This window comes from Hirundo rustica, chromosome 11 (assembly GCF_015227805.2).
Source record: "Hirundo rustica isolate bHirRus1 chromosome 11, bHirRus1.pri.v3, whole genome shotgun sequence".
NCBI classification, from domain to species: domain Eukaryota; kingdom Metazoa; phylum Chordata; class Aves; order Passeriformes; family Hirundinidae; genus Hirundo; species Hirundo rustica.
In genome coordinates this window covers 2,360,657-2,383,244 of record NC_053460.1, presented here as the reverse complement: position 1 = coordinate 2,383,244, position 22,588 = coordinate 2,360,657, and the positions used below count along the sequence as shown (strand labels likewise).

Sequence of the window (22,588 nt, the reverse complement as noted above, 5' to 3'; positions counted from 1 at the left end):
CCAGGTCAGTTTCCCCAGTCCCAGACCAGTTTCCCCAGTCCCAGGTCAGTTTTCCCAAGTCCCAGATCAGTTTCCCCAGTCCCAGACCAGTTCCCCAGTCCCAGACTGGTCACTCTCCTGTCCCAGGTCAGTCCATCCCCAATCCCAAATCAGCCTTCCCAGTCTCAGACCAGTGTCCCCAGTCCCAGCTCAGTCCATTCCCACTCCCCCGTCACTTTCCCCAGTCCCAGACTGGTCCATGCCCAGTCCCAGTTTAGTCCACCCCCAGGCAGTTTCCAGTTGCTTTCTGGATCAATCCCAGACCTGGATCATTCCCTCCCCAGCAGTTCCCACTGTTCCCAGTCTGGATTTGGTGTCCTGACTGTGCCCCAGCCCAGCCAAACCCAGCCAGGGCCACCAGAGCATGAAGGACCATCTGCAGCCTGACTTCGGAGGGGGTTTTTTTGGGATTACCAGATTACACACACATTTCTTGGAAGAAAACCATAATTACTCCCACGTGGGTAATACAGAGAAATGGGAAATGTGTGGAGCTGCACAGATGGTTTAATAAAAATAACGCTCTGAGGTGCACAACCTCTCCTGTCATTTCTAATAAAGAATGGCTGAAAGGCTCCTTGTTTTTAAACACCCCGCTGATCCTCACTGGATCCCCCCCAGGAGATTTGGGGTGAGCCAAAAACATCTTCTGCAACCAGATACAGTCAGGAGGATTGATTTTCTTTTTTTTTTTTCATGAAAAATACAATTTTAAGCTTTGCAAGGGCTTCACATCACCACCTCCCCCCTGCTAAATAGAGACCCTCCTGCAAAAAACACTTTATTTTGTTAAAATTAAAAAAACCCTTGGGATTTAAAGGGTCTGCACACAACCAAACTCTCCATCCCCTCTGGAAACCAAAGACCTGGAGATTCATTTCGGTGGAGCGAGCTGACTTCGTCATTCCCAGCTTCGTTTTGGCTCTGCAGCTTCATAGGCAGCCTGGAAAGGTAAATCCAAATTCCCTGGGCTGAGGAGGATCCCCGTGGGGAGGATAAAAAAATTAAACCCGTTAAAGTGGGGGTTTGAGCAACTAAAATGTGCTGGGAGATGCCCCCCAGCCCTGTTTGTGCTGGGAAGGGGAGATGAGCAGGGCCGGGAACGTGTTGGGAACAATCTCCCCGTGCTAGCTGCGCTCTGGGAAGCTCAGCCACGCTTCAGCAGAGCCGATTTCCCCGCGCCAGAGGCACCAGGCTTTTGGGAAGGCTGATGTGGGACAGCAGAGCCCAGCAGCCAGGCCTGGGGTGCTCTTGGCAATGTCCAAAAAGTGGGAATGGGCCCAGTTTTACCAGTTCAGGGTTTGCCCCCCAGCTCCCAGAGTTCCTAAAGCCACCTCAGGTCTTGCTGATGGAGGCCAGAGTGGAAAAAAAAAATTGATATATTCACCTTGGATACCCCTCAAATCCAGGGAAATTTGGGTTAGGAGGAGCTTTTTGTGGCTGTGATGTCAGGCATGGAGGGTGCTGCTGCTCCAGGGAAGCATTCCCTGTGATTCCCCAAATCCAGGGGATTTTCCCAGGTTTTGCTTCGGTGCTCTGGGCAATGTTTGAAGGCTGGGGATGGCCGGGAGGGGCAGGGCTGTGGAGCTTATCACCCCTCCTGCAAACCTAATCTCTGCTTATCACCCATCTCCAATGACTTCCTATTAACTCCCACCTCCTTCTCTTTTCTCGTCCCGCGTGCGAGTTCCATTTTTGCTGCTTCCTAAAACGAGAACAGAGGCTTTTAAATCCAGCATTGATCCCGTTCGCCATCAACATCCCAGCAACAGCCTCGGTCTCGGTTATTGCTTTCCCATCACTTCCATGTGGAACAACAGCCACAGGGATCCTTTTCTCCACCTAAAAAAAAATAGGGAAAACCACCCATTTTTTATTTTTCTTTTCCCCCCCCTGGAATTCTATACATCGTGGCTAAGCACGGAATATTTAAAGCTTTTCATTTTGCTGGTGGTTCTCACCAAGAAAACGGGAAGCAGGGCGGTCGTTTCAGTCCATGCCTTTATTCCCACCAGGAACACCACAAATCAGGTCCAGGCACCCTCGTGATTTTAATCACTCTCTTCTTTATTAGCAGCTGGGCGAGTCACCCCCGGTGCTGTCACACGATGAGTACCCAGAAATCTCCATCGAGAGAATTCCTAGAAATGTTTTGAATTCCATCTCTTTCTGAGAAGGAATTGCGGAACAGACGTTTCTGGGTGGACAAACGGGGAATTTAGAGGAAAAGGCCGAGATGGCACGGAAGGGTTGAAGGGCTGAATCCATGGGATGGGACCCTCCCTGTAAGGCAGGTGGGGGGCGGGATTCCTGCCAAAAAAAAAAGCTCTGGAAAAGCACAATCCGAGTTTGGGATGAAAAGCTGGGCATGGCCACGGGTTTTAGGTATTAAAAAGGCTTTTGGAGAGGGACAGAGTTAAATTGGTCCATGGGTTGAGTGAATCCAACCAAGCTTTTGGCTTCTTCAGCGAGCAGGGACGTTCAGACGGGGCTCGGGGAAAACCCAAACCCACTGTGGCTCCAGGGATGGAGGCAGTGGGACAGGCAGCCTCTGGCACCGCTGGATTTCCCCCCTCCCCGGGATTGGGAGAAGGAAAATTCCAGATATTCACATGCCAAGGACTGGGAAACTCCACGCACAGCGAGGGGCAGCCCCAAACACACCTGCGGCCCCTCTCCCCACCCCACTGGGTGCCAGCCGAGGCTCAGCAGCACCCCCACATCCCGGGATTCACCCCTCCTTCCCCAGGGAAGCAGGGGACAGACAAGGTGGCCTCTCTCCATCTCCTCCCACCTTGGATCACCTTTCCCGTGCCCTGCCAGCCCAGATATGGTCATGAGGAGAGAGCTGCTGCTCTCGGGGTGGAAAAGTGGCTGTAATCCATTGGGAATGTGGGAATGGGACAGAGCTGGGCGCTGTCACCCCTTCCCCGGAGCTGGGGGCTCTGTGAGTCCCGTCCCCCTGCTCCAATCCCGCAGCCCACGCTGGTGCCGGTGGATTTCTGCCCTAGACCTGAATCCCTGGAGGTGCTTGGCAAAGGGAAAAACGGAGTTTTCCAAGCCCCAGGGCCAAGGCCGGCCCGGGAGCAGCTTATCCGTCCATCCACCTGCTGCCACCCCCGGTGCCACCCGCGGGGCAGGGAGGAGGGGAGGTGGGAGCTGCGGAGCGCTGCCAGGATCCATCCCTGCTCCCCAGCAAGCGCTGCAGCTCCTCCTGGTCCTGGAAGGGGTTCCTGCCGTAATCCCGGCGGATCCAGGCGCGGTACTGCCAGGAAAAAGCCGGGAGAGGTTGTCAGGGTGACCTGAAAAGCTGAGAGAGCTCAGAGAGAGAGAGCGGAAAGCAGCGAGCAAAGCAATTCCTGCCGCATCCCAGCGAAGCCGGGGTGATCCCCAGGCACATCCAGCACGGGGGAAGATCCCGATCCCACAGGAGCTCACACTCAGCACGGCACAGAGGCAGCGGATCCCCCCACCCCAGCACTCCCCCCATCCCCAGCACAGAGCTGGCAGCACCCTCAGCCTCCCACGCCGGCCGCAGCTGCGACGGCAGCTTTATTTATTCCTCCTTGCCAAGAAGCCGCTGCTGTTCCTCGTGTGCCTGAATTCCCGTAAGGAATGCTTCCCAAAGATTTTTATTTTTTTTTTCCCCCATAAGCAGCAGGGCCGGGTTGTTGTCAGAGCACCTCGCTCACCACCGCGAGGTTGTGGGGAACCTCTCATCCCGCTTATCCCCATTATTCCAGAGGCTGGAGCATCCTGGGCCAGCTGGCAGCAAGGGATGATCCAGAGAAACTCTTCCCGTTACTGCTTGGGATGAGGGAAGAGCCAGAGAGTCCCGAATGGCAGCACGGAGCAGCCTGGGCAGGGAGGGGCAGCTCTGCCAGGATTCCCCATTCCCAGGGCTCTGCCATCTCCCTGAGGAGCTGGGAGCCAGCTGCTCCAGCAAGGAATGGCCGGGATGAGCGGCAGGAGAGCACCCAGCCACGGCAAACACCTCGAGGGAAGGATGGAGAGCACCCATGGGTGCAAAGGGTGCGGAGAGGGAGCGAGCATTGGAGCCCTGGGATGGGGCAGCACGGGGACAGGGATGGGATGGAGCCAGGGGATCCAGGGGGAAAGGGAGCAGCTCCCACGAGCTGCCCAGCCCTGGCACCCCCAGGGCGAGGTGCCCTGGCTGTAGATTTGGCCTCCTGAATGGGCAGGAGCCACCGAGTTCCCAGAAAAAGTTTGGGATGCAGGACAGCAGGATTGGCAGCTCAGCACTGTCCTGCCAGCACTGGGCGAGCCACAAGGGAAAAAAAAAAAAGTTTTAGAATGATCCTGGTGGTATCCCCCCTCTCCTGCAGCCAGGGAAAATCAGCTCAGGCAGGGGGGATTTCCAGTGGGAATGTCTGGATTTCCCAAACCCTCTCCCTGGGCCAGCAGGAACTGCCACCTGGAAGCGGGGACATCCCTGCTCAGAGGGGTCCTGAGAGCCAGACCCGTATTCCTTGCTAGAAAACAACCCCTGGGAAGTGAGACCCAAAGGGTTGGGGACAGGATTTGGGGCCAGGATCTCATGGGGGGAACATGCAAAGCGCCCAGAGGGATGCAGCTCCACGGGAAGAGCTGCCTGGCACCCAGCAAGGCTCAGCACCCACCAGCCAGCCTGGGGGCTGGCTCCCACCCTCCAGGGGTGGGAGATGGGGGAAGCTGCCAGGCATTTCCTCTTAAAGCCAGAGCAAGAAGTGGTTCCAGCCCATTTCCTCCAGTGCTGACCACCAACCCACTGCCCTCCTCCTCCTCCTCCTCCTCCAGGGGGAAAAAGGCAGCCTGGCCATGGTGTGCCAGCACCACGGGGGACAGGTCTGTCACCAGAATGCCCATCTGTGCCCACTGACTTCCTTTTCTAACCTTACCCATCATCCTGCTGCTGCCCTCGGTCCCTTCCTTCCTTCTTGCCCCCCCCCAGCCCAGAAAAGCCCCATTTGCCAGCTGGAAACCGCAGCTGCACGCTCCAGCAGCGAGGCTGGAGCATCTTCCCCATCCCTTCCTCCCATCTGAGCTCCCTGAGATGAAGGAAACTGAGGCACCACAGCCCCGGGAGGTGCCCAGAAGGTCCGACCTGCTCCTCCTCCTCAGGTTTTCACCGCCAAGGATCCAGGCTTTTCCCGCTACGAGGGCCATTCCCTGCCCAGCGCTGACATCACAGGGAACACACGGGTGGGAGTTTCAAGGAAAAGGAGGCTCTTGCTAAATCCCACAGGGCAGGAAAACACATCCAAGAGCCTCCACCCTCAGCTGTGCCTCGGGTGTTTCAGGGAAAAGGCTGCAAAGCCACTGGCAGGACTGTGAGGTGACGGAAGAGCAGCTTTGAAGGGAAAGGGAGGAAATTTTGGCGTCCGCTGAGCCCAGCCTGGATTTTGGGAGCAGGAGGAATAACCGGGGCGGAGGGAGGGCACAACAAACCCCACACCAAGGTCTGTGCTGGGCCAGAGCGTGGGAAGGGCTGGGGACAGCCGGCCCGGCCAGGGGAAGCCCCGCAGGGAATCTCCAGCACCTCGGGTGTTTTGTAATCCCTTGGAGCATTTTCCACCCTCGCAAGCTGGCGACAGCGGGGCAGAGCCGCGTCCCTCATGTGACAGCGCCCGGGGAAGGGAACTCGGGGCTGGCCTTTGGGCCGGTGTCACCCGCTGTCCCTGCTGCCTCCTGAGAGGACAGCAATCCCCTCCACGGGCTGGGAACAGCCGGCTCCTGTTTGCCACGGGGCCATGGCCGCACTGCTGCATCGCTGCATCGCTGCATCGCTGCATCGCTGCATGCAGTGGATGGGGGGCTCTGCCTCCAGGGGTGGCACCGAGTTTAGGGGTGACACGAGCTGTGACAGCCCCTGCCCAGCGTCACCCTTTCCTCGCAGAGGTGTCTGTGTCCCACGGGAAGTTTGGGACCCCAGGGATGGGTGAAGGAGCAGCGCCCAGAGTGGGAGGCTGGAGGCGGCTGGAGAGGCAGGTGGGAGCTGTGCTTTTAAAAGCCTTTCCCTTTGCTCTTTAAGGTCTATTCCCTTTGCTTTTTAAGGTTTTTCCCTTTGCCTTTCAAGGCCTTTCCCTCCGCTTTCGAAGGCTCTCCAGGTCAAAAGTGCAGCTCTGATCTCTGCACTAAGCGCTCTCCCAGCTGCTGGAATTCGGCTCCGCTCCATCCTCCCTCCCCTGCACGGGATGGGAACTCATCCAGCCCGAGCCGCTGCTCTCCCAAAACCTGCTGCTCCGCCTCATTTTGGGGAGGAAATAGGAGATTTCTCCACCCACACTGGCTCCTGGCCGTCACCGGCCCCTGGGAGCAGGGGGCTTGCAGGCAGAGGGAGCCCTGGAAGATCCAAACGTGCCGAACATCCCGAAATTCCTGACGAGAGCTTTCCTCCCTCTCCACTCCCCCTCTGCGCACCACACTCCCGGGAACTGGCCCAGCTCCTTGCTGAGGCTCCCAAGGGACAAACTGTTCTCCCATCCCTCCCGCCGTGTCCTAACTCGAGAAAACAACTTCAGGGTTTTCAGCTTTAGGGTTTTCAAGTTCAAGGTTTTTAAGAGCTTTTTAAAGTGCGCTCACATAATATCGAAGTGCACCTATTTTTTTTTTTTTTTTTAATTTTCTTTTTTTTCACCCAACCCCCCCAAATCTCTCCAGGTGATAAACGACCTTCCCAAAATCCAGCCGGGGCAAACAAGCCGCATGCAAAGGAGCTTTTCCCTGCTCGAAAACCCTTCCAAAACGTATCCCGAGGGGTCCTTACCTCCGGGAGCAGCGTGCTCTCGTATTCCCGCAGCTGCTGCTGGAATCCGGGGTTGGGGCTGGCGTAGGAGCGCACGGCCTTGGTGGCAGCCAGGCAGCTCTCCCAGCCCAGCTCGGTCACTGTCATCAGGTAGGCCACCAGCACCGTGGTGCTGCGGGACACCCCGGCCAGGCTGCCGTGGCCCCGGGGCCGCGTCAGGGAGAGGATCCCGCAGGGATCGCCCGCGGGATGCAGATCCCCCCGCCGGGGTGGGGAGCGCTGCTGTCACCCCCCACCCCCGTCCCCTCCTCGAGCCTGTCCCACACCCTGGATGCTCAGGTGGATCCCAAGGTGAGGTGGATCCCAGGGTCTCCTCTCCTCCTCCCTCCCTCTCCCCAGGGATGTTCAGCTTTTTTGGGAGCCCATCCCCGGCTCCCAGAGGACGGGTGGGGCGGAAGGGCTCCCAGCAGCTCTCACCAGTGCACCAGGCAGCCTCCCCCTCCGAGCCGGCACTCGTGGATGAACTGGATGCACTCCTTAAAATGCTGCAGCCTGCGGGGACAGAGGCGGCAGGTGAGGAGGGGAGGGATGTCCGTCCCGGCAGGACACCGGGACACGCTGCCAACAGCAGCTGCGGCACTCCCGAGGGTTTTCCGCCACCCCGGGGCCACCAGAGATCCGTCCTCTGCCCCGGTGGAGGGAATAACCTGGGAGACATCCCGGGGCATTTCCTGAGGGATCGGGGGATGAGGGAGATGCCGCCGGAGAGGAAGCGGCTCAGCCCCAGGGGCACAGCCTGCAGGGAAAGGGATCACCTCAAGGGGCACGAACTCTCCCTGTTGTCCTGCCTCATCCCCCAAGAGCGCCAAAAACACCGGCACCGCTCCTAGGGAGAGATGGAGAGATGCCAGCAGGGAAAGGGAGGGAAAGGGAGGGAGGGAAAGGGAGGAAGGGAGAAAGGAAAGGGAGAGAGGGAAAGGGAAGAAAGGAAAGGGAGAGAGGGAAAGGGAAGAAAGGAAAGGGAGAGAGGGAAAGGGAAGAAAGGAAAGGGAGAGAGGGAAAGGGAAGAAAGGAAAGGGAGAGAGGGAAAGGGAAGAAAGGAAAGGGAGAGAGGGAAAGGGAAGAAAGGAAAGGGAGAGAGGGAAAGGGAAGAAAGGAAAGGGAGGGAGGGAAAGGGAAGAAAGGAAAGGGAGGGAGGGAAAGGGAAGAAAGGAAAGGGAGGGAGGGAAAGGGAGGAAGGGAAAAGAAAGGGAGGGAAGGGGAGAAAGAGAAAGGGAAAAGAAGGGAGGGAAGGAAAAGGAGAAAGGGAGAAAGGGAGAAGAAAGGGAGAAAGGGAGAGAGGGAAAGGGAGAAAGAGAGAAAGGGAGAAAGGGATAAAGGGAGAGAGGGAAAGGGAGAAAGGGAAAGGGAGGAGACATTTTGCCCCCCTCCACGGGCAGGCACACAGAGGTGAGCACAGCACAGGCACGTCCCGGATTGCTGCCTGCATTCCCAAAAGCACAACCAGGAGCTGCTGGCAAAGCAGAGGGAGCACGTTCCCCCCCCCACACCGGAGCACTCGGCAGCAGAACAGGGCAGGTGGGAGCCAGGGCTTCCCCATGGAGACCAGGAAAACAGGATAACTAATTCCATGTGGGCTGAGTGGACAGAGCTGGGTGCTCACGGCAGGCTCTGGTGAGACAAACCTTGTCCGGCTCATCCCTGGATGGGATTCCAGGAGCTGTTGTGCCACACTGAGCCAGATGTTCCTCTCCTTCCAATAAAACCTGCCCGTCCCTACCCTCCCACTCAGCCACGCCGAGCCTCGGGGCGGTTTTGAGGCAGAAAAGCTCAAACTCGTGCTTCTGGTCACTTGTGGCCTCCTTGGGCACCCAGCCCTGGGTTTTCCAGGAGGAGAAGAGGGTTCCTTTGGCAGCACCTCTGCTCCAGAGCTGGACTTCCTCTGCTCCGCGTGACGGGGTGGGCGTGAGCCCACGCAGCCTTCCTGATTTCTCAGAAGCCAAGGCAGGACCTCCCGCAGTTATTCCCACTCCTCTGGGGGCTGCTTTCCCTCTGGGAACTCTCCAGAGTCGCCTCCATCCCCGCTGGCCCATGGAAGAGGGGGCACTTCACCCCTGCCCAGGGAGCGCTGCGCTCGGCACCTTCGAAGGAGCCAAGGAGGTTTAGGAATATGAATTTGTTCAGGAACAGCAGGTGGTTCTGCTTCCCAGGAACAGGAGGAGAGATGAGGGAGTCCCTGCCGTCGTGATCGGGCTAAAAATACTGAGCCTCTCATTCCTGGGAGGAGACGTCAGTCCAAGGATCCTCCAGCAAGGGGAGCATCACCATCAGGGAGGATTTTCCCTGCCTAAAGCTGGTCCCAGGGGATTTCCCTGCTTGTCCTGCTCTTCTCCACAGAGCAGATGACATCCCCCAGGGCCTGCAGGCGCTGCCCACACAGCTCCAAACTCTCCAGATCCCGATCCTCCCCTCCTGCCCCTCGGCAGGACAGGCAGGAATGTCCTTTGCTCCTCGTGCCCCCAGCCTGCATCCCCGTCCCAACCCATCCCAAAGGAATTCGGCTCCCCCATCCATCCTCACCCATTCCACCGGTGGCTTTCTGTTTTTTTTTTTTTATTATTATTTTTTCAGAGGAAAAGCTCTGCCTGAGCTTTTGCAGCCTCAAAGCGTGGGATCAGCGAGTGGAATTGCAGTGCTGAGCTCCCCCAGTCACAAGCAGGACACAAAGTTCACCAGGATTGTGAAATCCGAGGCATAAACCGACGAGCAGAAAATAGTTTCTTGAATAACTCTTCCTTCCTGCAGGCAGCCTTATCTTATTTTTTTTTCCCTTTTTTTTTTTTTTTCTTTTTTTTTCCTTTTCGTAGACACACCACAAACGCAAAGAAATGAGCGAAGGGGGGGAGGAAAAAAAAATAGCAACCAAAAATCCCAGTTCTTGCTGAGGCAGGGTTTTCTTGTAAAGCTTCTCTTTCCGCTCAGTGGGAGCGTGAGCAAGCAGAATTCCACCCCCTGGGCACGGCTGCTCCCAAGGATGCTGGAAAAACCAGCACCTCCACAGGCAGGGCCTTGGAAATCGGGGTTTTTTTGTTTTTTGGGGTTTGACTGGAGAGGAAAATCCTGCGGATTTGCCAATTTGCTGGTGCAAATGGATGATTTATGGGCGCCCGTCACCCCCAAAGCAGCAGCATCCCACAAAATCCTGGGAATTCCTCCCAGCTCCTCTCAGCAGCTTCGTCTCCAAAACAGCGTTCCAAGACTTAATGAGCATCTGTGCTTTATATAGTGAAAATAATTTGTATTTTAATAAATTTATTTTTTTAAAAATGCCTTGAAGACTGACACAAATCATCTTCCTAACACTCCAATTTTCCATCCTGCCCAGTGGAATAATTCTGCAGCTTGACGAAAAATTACATTTCCTGACCGCAAGCGCACATTAAAAATAGATTTTTTTTAAGCCCTAAAATGTTATTTACCGCACAAAAATGAGCCCCAGCTTCTGGGAAGCTCAGGGATTATGTGAAATTTCACAGTGTGAACGGGCTAAACCTCCATCCTGCAGAACCTGAGCTTTTATTGACCAACAGCTGCCAACAGGACAAAGGATGGGAAATCACTTACAGGTTCTGACTGGATGAATCCGAGGCCGAGATACACAGATAGGTCATGTCCTGCAATACAAAATAAAATAATCACGAAATACCTCCAAGAACCACAAAATCTTCCATTTATCTCCTTTTTTTACCCCTTTCTCAGTTGACCTCGAGGGGAGAAGAAAGCTGAGAACCACTTTGGGGTTTGCTCCAGCACCCTGGGTGGGCGCATCCATCCCACCCCAGGCGATTTCCTCTCCATCCCACAGGACAGGCCAAGCTGTGGGGACACCTAAATCATTCAGGAGCCCCCCAAAACGGAGCCAGGGAGCCCTAAACTCCACCAGGAAGATGTGCACTGACAAAGCCACGCTCATCAATGAGTTATTTCCTCCCTGTCCTTTTGATACCCCATAAATCATCTGCTGCCTGGCTGGCCTAGGTCAGATTACTTTCCTCTCCTGAAAACGTCGCTTCCTCGATCCTCCCTGTTCGGAGCTAAATTTAGATCCTTTTTATCTGGGGGTTGGGGTTTTGTTGTTGTTTTTTTTTTCAATCCTTTTTTTGCAAAACGAGGAGGGAAACCCTGCAGCCAGGGCACCCCATCTCCATCAGGTCACTCCTGGCTCAGGTAGCCCAACTCCCTGGACCACCCTCCAGCCCAGGAGGCTGGAAAAATGGATTATTTAAGGAAGGAAGGGGCAGAGCAGGATGAGCACAGGGATAACTCCGTGCTGGAATGCAAGGATGAGCATGGACAGGCTTTCCAGGCATCACCTCACCCACAGCTCCACAGCCTGGTGCCATCCCAACCTCTGCCCACGCTGGGAAGAGCCACCACGCCGTCAAACCCACCGTGGAGAATCCAAACCCACCTCAACCCACCCCAAAGCCGGACCCACAGCTGTGGGGAACGGGTTTGTAGGGAATTCTCAAGGCCTGGCAGAAGGCTCAGGCAGCGTGCACGTGCATGCGAACGTCGAGATGGAAAACGCTGACCTGGAAAGGCCATGGAACAGGAAAGGCCATGGAGAGAGAAATGGAACCGGAAACGAGTTCCCAAGGATGGCCTTGCAGACGGACAGGATACTTTGGAGAACTAGAACCGTGAAAGGCGCACTGCAGCAGGACCCACGAGGGGTAACTTCAGATGATTTGGCTTTAAGGCAAAAGCTGGCGGGCCAAAAAACGCTCATAACGTGTTGCAATTAGGAAATAGTTCTGATTGTGACGGCGTGAACGGTAACATCCGAACGGTCTCGCCCTTTGTGTGGGACCGAGAATGGAACGAAAGCTTTTAAAGCGCCCACCTCTGGGTCGGAAAAAGGGATAACCCGACCCACGGCTCCCCGGGCCGGGTGGATCCGGCAGCTCCCGCGGGGCCGGGGGACACGGGAGCGGGGCTGGGGTTTGCGGTCACCGCTCGGGGCCGTGATTGACACATTGCTCAACCCCCCGCGCCCGGCCGCTTCCCCTTTGCGCGGCTTTGCTCCGTGTTGTAAGCTCTACGTGCGCTTTGTTCCATGTTGTAAATTCTCTGCGCGCTTTGCTCCGCGTTGTAAGCGCTCCATGCGTTTTGCTCTGTGTTGTAAACTCTCTGCGTGCTTTCCTCCATGCTGTAAGCACTCCATGTGCTTCGCTCTGTGTTGTAAGCGCTCCATGCGCTTTGCTCTGTGTTGTAAACTCTCTGCGTGCTTTCCTCCATGCTGTAAGCTCTCTGTGCTTTGCTCCCTGTTGTAAGTTCTATGTGCGCTTTGTTCCGTGTTGTAAACTCTCTGTGTGCATTGCTTTGTTCCGTGTTGTAAACTCTCTGTGTGCATTGCTTTGTGTTGTAAGCGCTCCATGCGCTTTGCTCTGTGTTGTAAATTCTCTGTGCGCTTTCCTCCATGCTGTAAGGTCTCTGTGCGCTTTGCTCCGTGTTGTAAGCGCTCCATGTGCTTTGCTCTGTGTTGTAAATTCTCTGTGCGCTTTGTTCCGTGTTGTAAATTCTCTGCGCGCTTTGCTCCATGCAGTAAGCTCCCTATGTTTTGCTCCCTGTTGTAAGCTCTATGTGCGCTTTGTTCCGTGTTGTAAATTCTCTGCGCGCTTTGCTCCATGTTGTAAGCGCTCCATGTGTGCTTTGCTCCCCGTTGTAAGCGCTCCATGCACTTAGCTCTGTGTTGTAAACTCTCTGCGTGCTTTCCTCCATGCTGTAAGCTCTCTGTGCTTTGCTCCCTGTTGTAAGTTCTATGTGCGCTTTCTTCCGTGTTGTAAACTCTCTGTGCGCATTGCTTTGTGTTGTAAGCGCTCCATGCACTCAGCTCTGTGTTGTAAATTCTCTGTGCGCTTTGCTCCCCGTTGTAAGTGCTCTGGGCACTTTGATCCGTGCTGTAAACTCTCTGTGCTTTGCTCCCTGTTGTAAGCGCTCCATGCATGTTGCTCCCCATTGTAAGCTCTTGGTGTGTTTTGCTCCCCGTTGTAAGCGCTCCATGCACTTTCCTCCCTGTTCTAAGCGCTCCGTGTGCTTTGCTCCCCATTGTAAACGCTCCGTGTGTTTGCTCCCCGTTGTAAGCTCTTGATGTGCTTTGCTCCCCATGGTAACCGCTCCGTGTGCTTTGCTCCCTATTGTAAACTCTCCATGCGCTTTGCTCCCTGTTGTAAACACTTGGTGTGCTTTTCACCCCGTCTGGCCGAGCCCCACGCTCTCCAGCCCTGGCCGCTCTCCCACTGTCCCCAAGGCGTTTGTTCTTCCCTGTGGCCCTGTCCCACTGTCCCCAAGGTGTTTGTCCTTCCCTGTGGCTCTGTCCCACTGGTCCCGATCCGTTTGTCCTTCCCTGTGGCCCTGTCCCACTGTCCCCGATCCGTTTGTCCTTCCCTGTGGCCCTGTCCCCCTCCCGCAGGGGAGAGGCTCCTGCTGGGGTTTGGTTGGGGTCCCCTCCCCATGGTGGCCCCAGAAAGGACGAGGGTCCTGGTGGTCCTGTCCCCTTTCTGCAGCTTCCCAACACTGGGGTGAGGGACCCCCAGCACCAGAAGGATGTGGAGCTGCTGGAGAGAGTCCAGAGGAGCCCAGGAAAAACTCCAAAAGCTGGATTTCCTCTGCTCTGGAGCCAGGCTGGGAGAGCTGGAGGTGCTCAGCTGGAGAGGAGAAGGCTCCAGGGAGAGCTCAGAGCCCTTCCAGGGCCTGAAGGAGCTCCAGGAGAGCAGGAGAGGGACTGGGGACAAGGGCTGGAGGGACAGGACACAGGGAATGGCTCCCACTGCCAGACAGCAGACTGGATGGGATATTGGGAAGGAATTCTTGGCTGTGAGGGTGGGGAAACCCTGGCACAGGGTGCCCAGGATCCCCGGAATGTCCAAAGCCAGGTTGGACGGGGCTTGGAGCCCCCAGGGAGGGTGGAATTTGTCCCTGCCCCCCATCAGGTCCCCAGCACCTCACTCCTCGCACATCCCGGGAGCCGAGCCCGCAGCTGCTCCCGGCTCACGGAACCACCCGGGCGGGACCTGCGCCCGAGCGACCCGCCCGACACCTCCGGCATCATCCCCAGGGGCCGCTCCCTCTTGCCTCAGTTTCCCCGCCGAGCAGCCCGCAGCGCTCCGGGGATCGGCGGGGCCGGAGGAGCGGGGACGCGGAGCGGGCGGTGCCCGGTGCGGGAGCGTGTCCCGCGGTGTCCCGTCCCCGCCCGGGCTCCATCCGCGGGGCGCCGCCGCCCTCTCGTGGGGACCCCCCGGCAGCACCGGGCACCCGCCGGGCCCGGCCCCGCAGCGCTGAGGGTCCCGCCTGCCCCCCCAAAAAAACTCCCGAGTGATGCCCCAAACACCCCAAATCCATCCCTGAGCTCCTTCGGGCAGCACTGCCCGGCGTCAGTCGGTGCAAACCGGTGTAAAATTGGTGCAAATTCGTATAGAAATGGTGCAAATCTGTATAAAATTGGTGCAAATCGGTGTAAAAATGGTGAAAATCGGTATGAAATTGGTGCAGATCGGTGTAAAATGCTGAAAATCGGTGGAAAAATGGTGCAAATTGGTGTAAAATGGTGCAAATCGGTATAAAAATGGAGAAAATCGGTATGAAATTGGTGCAGATCGGTGTAAAATGGTGAAAATCGGTGTAAAAATGGTGAAAATCGGTATAAAATTGGTGCAGATCGGTGTAAAATGGTGCAAATTGGTGTAAAATGGTGCAAATTGGTGTAAAATGGTGAAAATTGGTATAAAAATTGTGAAAATCGGCGTAAAGTGGTGCAAATCGGTGTAAAAATGGTGCAAATCGGTATAAAAAGGATGCAAATTGGTATAAAAAGGATGCAAATTGGTGTGAAAAATGGGTGCGAATCGGTATAAAAATCATGCAAATCGGTATAAAAATGGTGCAAATCGGGTGAAATGGGTGCGAATCGGTATAAAATTGATGCAAATCGGTATGAAACTGGTGCAAATCGGTGTCAATCCAGTCAGTCCCCAGGCCCTCCCCCGCAGGCACGCACCTCCAGCACGGGCTCGGCGCGGTTGTGCACGGACAGGATGTGGGTCACCCCCTTCCTCAGCAGGTTCTCGTGGTCCTCAGAGTCTGGGAATGGGAGCCAGGTGGGAATTGCCTGCCCTGCTGGCACCCACACCCGGCACCCCCCGCGCCCTGACCCCCATTCCAGCCCTTCCCGCCGCCTCTCATCCCACACGGTGCGGGGAAAGGGGATTGGACACTTTTCCAAGCAAAATCCCCTTTGGATGGGTGGGTTCAGGAGCTGAGCAGGTTCCTAAAGCCGTCCCCAGAGTCAGAAATCACCCTGATAACACAGAAAAGGCGGCTGTGTCCTTGCTGTTGAGGAGGTTTCCAGGTGTGCCATGAATTTGCTGGTGCTCCAGCGTGGCTGGTGACCACAGCTCCCAGGGGACATCCCTTCCCTGGGCTAGACTGGGATCACTGGCACTCGGGATGGGGATTTGGGGCAGCTCTGGAGCTCTGGATGATGCTGAGATTCCCAGCTGGGAGCACGTGGAGCTGCCAAGGAGAGGAATCCTCCAGACCTGCCAGCTGCCCAAGGATCCCACAGCACCACAGAGGAGCAGGGAAAGACACTTACCACGAATATTCCCCAGGTAGAGGCCGGTGACAACCTGGGAGGTGACAAAAAGGAGAGAGAATTCAGATGGCACCGGGAATGAGGTACATCTGATGTGGTGGGAATGAGCCCCTGCCCTGGTTCCAGCAGGACCAGGACAACCTGGCACCAAACGCCCCAGGCCGTGCCAAACCAAGCACCCAAATCCATGGATCATCTTCATAAACAACCAGGAAAGGCTGAGCCCAAACCCCTCGGGAGAGCAGAGCTCAGAAAAACTCAGCACAGAAATGGGAGGGGTTTGGATGCGAACCTCTGGAGTTTCAAAGGTTGCCTCTGCCAGCTGGGGATGGATGGACACTATTTATAGCAGGATTTATATTTATTGCGGTTAAGAGATGTCAAGGCTGCAAACTCGGCCTCCAGCTCGCTGCTGCAGGGCTCTGAAGGAGAAAAGGGACAGCTCAGGGTGTTTAAGGGGTGTAAGAAGGCACCAGAGCATTTCCAGAGGCCCAGGAAGACAGAGCTGGTTATCAGCTGGACTCGCTGGTGCCCTTCTGGCAGAAGAGCTCTGGTTTGAGGAGCTTTAGGGTTTTCAGCAGCACTGGGTCACATCCAGCTGAACCCCAGCCCATCCCTGGGTGCAAACGCCTGGACTCAGCACAGCGCAAACTGTGAAGGGGAATGCAGAGCCCTGCATCTTATGGAATCCAAAACTGGATCCTACAAACGTGTCTGCACCAATCCAGCCCTTGGCAACCACAGCCTGGGCTCCCCAGAAGGGTTTGGTGGCACTGGGGGGCTGTAAAAGCCGCTTTGCCCATCAGGCTGAGTTCACAGCGGGTGAATCCCCAGTGTTAAACCACACCAGAGCCAGGCAGAGGGAGTTTGCCCTGATCTGATCTCAGTGCTGTTGTCCCAGAGTCTAATTTTAAACTGGAGGACTCGCATTCCAAGTGGTTATTTAAGGACACCAACAGGAATTGATCCCCTCCTCCAGCCCTGGAGGAAAAAGCAGCACTGAAAAACCACGCTTCCCCCATTGCTGGGGCACACCCCGAGGGTGGACAGGGGGAATTTCCCTGCAGGGACCCCTGAGGATGAGAATTCCAAGGTTTTACCATGCCAGGGATGAGCATTTAAGGCCAGCTGTCACTTTTCTGACACCTGCAAGCACCGAGCTCTTCACCTCGGATATGAACCCTGGATTTAAATCCCTGTTTGTTTTCTTAATTCTCTTGAAGTGCTCGGCATTCCAAAGGGGTGTGGGAAAGGGGAAGGTGCAGACAGTTGTATTTAGGGAGCTGGGAAGTGCATCCACGGGCTGCAGAAGAACAGGACGTGCTGGCCACCACCCCACTGCCCCCCCGTACCTTGCTCATTCCACTCCCCATGGATTTTCTCTCCCCAGGATCAGGATCCGGGGTGGTTTCTCGGTCTCCAAGACTACCTGCAAATAAAAACCCGAAATTCCCAGGCAGGGTGGTGAGATCTGACCCCCTCCAAGAGCAGGAGGAAGGGAAACACGGCAGGAGGGGAGCGAGCGGAGCCCTGGCAAACCCAGCTCACCTGCAGGCTGCTCCGGAGGGAAAGGGAGCGGGGAGTGGCTGGTGCCGGGAAGGGGAGGATGAAATAAAGATCTGGGATCACGGCAAGGCTCAGGTTTCTCTCCTGGCCTCCCTGGGGTTCCACAGCCTTTTGGGAAGGAACAACTCCCTTATCCCAGCAGCACCCACGCTCCAGCATTTGCTCCAAAACACGAATTTTCCAAGCACAAACCCCTGGCAGCTCCACGTCCCTCACCCAGGTCGGTGCCACCAGGCTGCCAGAGGCAGGAGCTGTGCAAAAAGCTGGGAAAAGCAGAATTCCAGCCATCACCAGACTGGGATTGTCACCCTGATGCTTCTCAGCACCCCAGAGATATAAATTTATCACTTGAGGGATTTTTCAGGTGTAGGAAGGGGGGCTCATTGCTGAATTCCCTTAAATTAACCTTAGAAGCCTTCCCAAATTTCTGAGTGGAAGGGAAAGAGGGGCCAGCAAGTGGCTGAGACCCCAGCACAGCTCCTAAACCACAACGTCAAGTTCCAGGATGTTTCAGGACTCCCACCAGGAAAAGAGCAAACTTAAGTCCAAGCCTGGTTTAGTCTTCAGAGGGGCAGGGATCAGAGAGACCAAAGATCTCGGGAATAAAAACCATGGATGTCCACGTGTGGGAACACAAGGAGCTGCATCATAATTAAGAAAATTCCTTCATGGATCAGCTCTGCTCTGAGACACTGGGAAAAACACGGATTAAGGGCTCAAAACAGCCGGAGGAACAAAAACCTGCAGAGTCCAGGAGACACCGGCTCAGCAGAAGGGAGAAATTTGGCAGCAGCTTTCTTATCCCTGAGAACATTAAGCCAGGAAGCAAATCTTTGTTCAGGAACCCGACGCCCCACCCCAACCAACCCATGCAGAGAGCAGCAAGAGGCACCTCTCAAGTTAACCAGACATTTATTAGCATTTCTGGAGGTGGAGAGGGTGTTCCAGTACAAGCAACGAGGTCACACACAGGTGATGGAATCATTTTCATGTTCAAGCAGAGCAGGTTCCACTGAGTTGCTTTATTTCTTCCATTCGTTCTTGTCATAATCCCACTGGGCTGAGATGCCCTCCACGGGGTTGACCCTCATGTCCAACATCCTCTTGGTCTGAGCCGACAGCCACTCCTCGGAGAAGGTGTGCGGGATGGGGCCGTACACTGCAGGGTGGGAAGGGAGTTATGGAATTACGTCCTCACGCCACGTGAGGAAGTTGGGAATTTTGGGCTAAGTTTCGCTGATAAAAGGGGTTTTTCCACCTGAAGTCATCCCACTGGAGCAGCGTGCCCAGAGAAGCTATGGTTGCCCCGTCCCTGGAAGTGTTGGACAGGGCTTGGAGCAGCCTGGGATAGTGGGAAGTGTCCCTGCCCATGGATGGAGGTGAAATGGGATCATCTTCACGATCCCGTCCAACCCAAAGCAGCCTGTGATTCCGTGATCTGCTCCAATCTCCACCCCCTGCATCCACTTTCTGCAGCACCCAGCTCAGACCACATTCCCACATGGATTCTCCTCATCACCAAGTGGTTTCCCTCATCACCAAGATAACAGCTTCCTGCTTCCCATTTTTTGGGAGCCCCAAGGCAGGGAGCAGCTCCTTTAGCTGCTGCTCTGCCTCCCGGCGGCTGGAGGCTCCCTGGAGGTGGGATCCTTAGCCGGGAAAGCAGCCAAGCGTGGCACAAACCCAAATGTTCACTACCCAGGGCAGCAAAAGAGGGGAAGCTCTGGCATCAGGAATCTCTCCACTCATTCCCTTCCATTTCCTGTGCTCCCAAAGCTCCACTCCCTTCCCACGAGTCAGCTTCCTGAACGTTTCTGCTACATCCCCACAAGTTCCAGCTCCAGGATGGAGTTTTCAGGAGTTAACAGACAGCTCCTGGCTGCTCCATGAACCATCCCGACCCCAGAGAATTCCCGTCAGGCATCTCCTGATCCCACTCTCCATGGAAGAGTTACTTACTGAAGTGCTTCTGCCAGATGAGGATGAATCCAGTGAGACCAAGGAAGAACAGAACTCCCCCCATGATGGTTTTCCACTCGTTTGTCCCTTTGTTCATCTCTGCGTAGCTCTCGTTGAACTTTATCCGATACACTGGGGGAGGAAAAAAAAGGTATCAGATCCTCTCTTTGAACTTTCCCTGGGATTTGCAGGTGACCAGGAATCCTGCAGAGGGAGGTGAACGAAGCCTGAGGGGATGGATGTTAAATTAGGTTTGGCACACACCGAAGCCAATGAGTTGTTTCATCCCCACATCAATCTCAGTCTCCATTTTACTGATTATCCTAAAGTTGGGCACGAGTTACAGCACAGAAAGGAGAACTGGGAGCTCTCCTTCCTCCCCCCCAATTCCCAGTGTGGTTATTGACCCCAAAGCTTCCTAGCACAAATAATTCCAACAGGAATGTTCCGAGCTCCAAAGGCTTCTCAGCCACCACTGAAATCCACAGGAATTTGAAATCCAAAGCAGCAGAAAATTTAGAGCAATTCCTCAAAAACTTTTAAACTTTTCCCAGACCAGGTTCTCCCTTCATACCAGGAAAGCAGTTAGGAAAGATGAGGCAGATTTATTTGCAAGTCAAAACACCCACGGGGAGCTTTCATTAGCTGGAATTTGGGTCATGCCAAGGTCAGGGGTTATTAACATTCAAATCCATGTCTGTGTTTGGGGCTCACTTCACTCAGCTGGACTAACAGCGGCACGTTGGTGTACTGAGGAGATTTTTTTTTTCCTGCCTTGTTGAAAGCAGATGGGAATCAAGAAATAAATCTAATTATTATTATTATTATTTGGTCTCTGGAAGAGGGAAGAATGTCTGAATGTGAGCTCAGACACGGAACAGAAGGCACAGCAGGAGCATTTCATGTTCTGCAGCAGCACCAAAGATCTTGGGAATAAAAAGCATGGAGCACACAAGGACTAAACTCCTTCATTGATCAGCTCTGCTCACAGACACTGAGAAAAACAGGGATTAAGAGATGTTCCAAGCATGGCCTGGAATAAAGAGCTGTCAAAAGACTTTTGACAAAGGCCTGGAGTGACAAGACAGGGGGAATGGCTTTGAGCTGAGTGGAATGAGATGGGATATTGGGAAGGAACTCCTCCCTGCGAGGGTGCCCAGAGCAGCTGTGGCTGCCCCTGGATCCCTGGCAGTGCCCAAGGCCAGGTTGGACACTGGCATGGTGGAATGAGATGATCTTCACGCCCCGTTCCACGACACTGAACACGGCAACGGTGCCGTTTCTGTCCCTCAGAACCTCCCCCCGCCAGAACCTACATTCCACTTTCTCCTCCACGGACAGGGCGCTCCACGACGCCTTCTCCTTCTCCTTGAGCGCGCGCTGCTGCGCAGAGAGGTCCCTGACGAAGGACACCTCGGGCAGGGGCACGTCCCGCCGGTCCACGTAGGCTGGCAGGGTGTAATCCTCAGCCTTGACCACACCTGCTCAGGGGACACGGGGACACAAAGGGCTCTGACCGCTCACGGGACAAAACCCAGCGGCGTGAGAGCGCAGGAAGCCAGCGGGGTTAGAACAAATCCCTGTTCTGACGGCATGAGGATGGAATTACAGAACGTTTCGGGATGGATTGGGAAGGATCTTAAAGGCAGGGACGCCTCCCACTATCCAGGACTCCAAGGGCTGTCCAGCCTGGCCTTGGACACTTCCAGGGATCCAGGGGCAGCTGGGAAAGGGGCTGAGCCTGGAGAAAATGGGGATCAGGAGGGACCTTGTGGATCTGCACAGCTCCTGACAGGAGGGGACAGCAGGGGGGAACAGGGACAGGAGGAGAGGGAACGGCCTCTGGCTGGCCCAGGGGAGGCTCAGCTTGGGCAGCAGCAGGAATTTCCCCATGGAAAGGGTGCTCAGGAATTGGAGCTGCCAGGGGAGGTCTGGATCCCCATCCCTGGAGGTGTCCCAAGAATTCCTTGAGGTGGCATTCAGTGGGGACAAGGCGGGGATGGGACACAGCTTGGACTTGGTGGCGTTGGAGCTCTTCTCCCACCCGAATGATCCCACGATTGTGATTCCTGCCACCTCCCCAAGCTCCCTCCATCCCAGCCCTCCCCTCACCCACAGCCCAGCCAGAGCAGATTTCTGTTCTCCTCCCCTCCAGGCTGTGTTCTGTTCCCTCCCTGCCCCTCCAGCAGCAGCCGGGACCCACCGTGTCCATGTGCCCTGAGGCACAGGGAGGTGGAGATGGATCTCCTCCCGACCAGGCTGAACACTCTGGAAGCCAACATCCTGCAGGGACAGGCAGCGACTGTCAGTGCCCAAGGTGAAATAAGAACATTTTCCACGAGTTTATATGCATATAAAATAATACATCCTAAAGATTCCCGGCTCCTCCAAAGGGCAGCACATCACTCCACGCTGACAATGATATTTTATGGGATATTCTCCCACTAAACTGACTTGGATGAGCCTTCCTCTCCCCGTTTTTAACCCGAACCTCCTGCACTCGATGCAAAGGACGTTCCCTTATTTAAACCACCCTTAAATTCCAAATTAATTCCAAAATAAACCGTTCCTGGGCGGATTCCAGGAGCCCGCACGAGGCGAGCCCGAGCACATCCCACAGCCACTGCAGCGACCCCTCAGCAGGGAGCAGCTCCGGCACATCCCCGGGACGGGCGAGATCCCGGACAAGGGATTCCCACCCACACGGGATTCGAGCTCCTCCGGTGACCCCATCACAGCCCAAAGCCGCTCAAGCTCCCGCGATGACCCGCTGTCTGTCCCTGACCTTGCCCTCCCTGACTGTCACCCCAGTCCCGCCCGACGTGTGGCGACACCGGTGACAGAACCGCGCACGGACAGGCTGAGACCCGCGGGAGGGGTCGCAGCGCTCCCCCCTCAAACCCCTCCCCGCAACCCCGCAAGCCGCGCAGCCCCGCCAGCCCGGGCGCGGATAGGGATGGCGAGGGGGCTCGGTTCTCCCTCCCAGCCGGTTCCCAGCCCGTTCCCGGGCTCGTCCCGGCCCCACGACCTGGCGACCGTCCTCTACGGCGGGAGGGACCGGAAGGAGCGGCGGGCGGAAGCGCGGGGCACGCCGGGAGCGCGGGGCAGCGAGCGGGCCGGGCCGGAGCGGCCCCGCGCGGGGGCTCACGGGATACGGGCGGACCGCCGCTGGAGGCTTATCCCCCCCGTTCCCAAAATCCCGGGATGTCTGAGCGTGGGAAAGAGCTCCAAGGTCATCGATCTAAGCTGTGGCCGATCGCCATCTTGTCACCAGCACAGAGCACTGAGTGCCACCTCCAGGAGCTCCTGGGACACCTCCAGGGATGGGGATCCAAACCTCCCTGGGCAGTTCCAATTCCTGAGCGCCCTTTCCATGGGGAAATTCCTGCTGCTGCCCAAGCTGAGCCTCCCCTGGGCCAGGCTGAGGCCGTTCCCTCTCCTCCTGTCCCTGTTCCCCCCGGCTGTCCCCTCCTGTCAGGGAGCTGTGCAGAGCCACAAGTTTCCCCCTGAGCCTCCTTTTCTCCAGGCTCAGCCCCTTTCCAGCTCCCTCAGGATTTTCCAACCCTTTCCCCAGCTCCGTTCCCTTCCCGGGACACTGTCCAGCCCCCCTGTTTTCTTGTGAG

The 22,588-nt window shown here is 56.0% G+C and overlaps 2 protein-coding genes across 3 annotated transcripts; both read right to left on the bottom strand.

Moving 5' to 3' along the window:
• Positions 1-862: 862 nt before the first annotated feature.
• Positions 863-17,030, bottom strand: LOC120757999 (dual specificity protein phosphatase 22-A-like). The gene is made up of 10 exons (XM_040075759.2): positions 16,989-17,030; positions 16,793-16,869; positions 15,441-15,474; positions 14,844-14,926; positions 10,409-10,458; positions 7,262-7,336; positions 6,806-6,977; positions 2,001-3,304; positions 1,697-1,881; positions 863-982 (listed from the first exon to the last, which is right to left on the bottom strand). Exons 2-8 carry the CDS (start codon positions 16,811-16,813, stop codon positions 3,131-3,133), a joined length of 609 nt encoding a protein of 202 aa, XP_039931693.1. The 5' UTR covers positions 16,814-16,869; positions 16,989-17,030; the 3' UTR covers positions 863-982; positions 1,697-1,881; positions 2,001-3,130.
• An 871-nt stretch (positions 17,031-17,901) lies between these two features.
• Positions 17,902-22,070, bottom strand: LOC120757824 (cytochrome c oxidase subunit 4 isoform 1, mitochondrial). 2 transcript variants are annotated; one of them, XM_040075461.2, is made up of 5 exons: positions 21,994-22,070; positions 21,169-21,248; positions 20,282-20,446; positions 18,966-19,097; positions 17,902-18,165 (listed from the first exon to the last, which is right to left on the bottom strand). In XM_040075461.2, exons 2-5 carry the CDS (start codon positions 21,245-21,247, stop codon positions 18,029-18,031), a joined length of 513 nt encoding a protein of 170 aa, XP_039931395.1. In that variant the 5' UTR covers position 21,248; positions 21,994-22,070; the 3' UTR covers positions 17,902-18,028. The 2 variants fall into 2 exon arrangements, with proteins under 2 accessions (XP_039931395.1, XP_039931396.1); XM_040075462.2 differs by lacking the exon at positions 21,994-22,070 and adding an exon at positions 21,751-21,877.
• Positions 22,071-22,588: the final 518 nt, after the last annotated feature.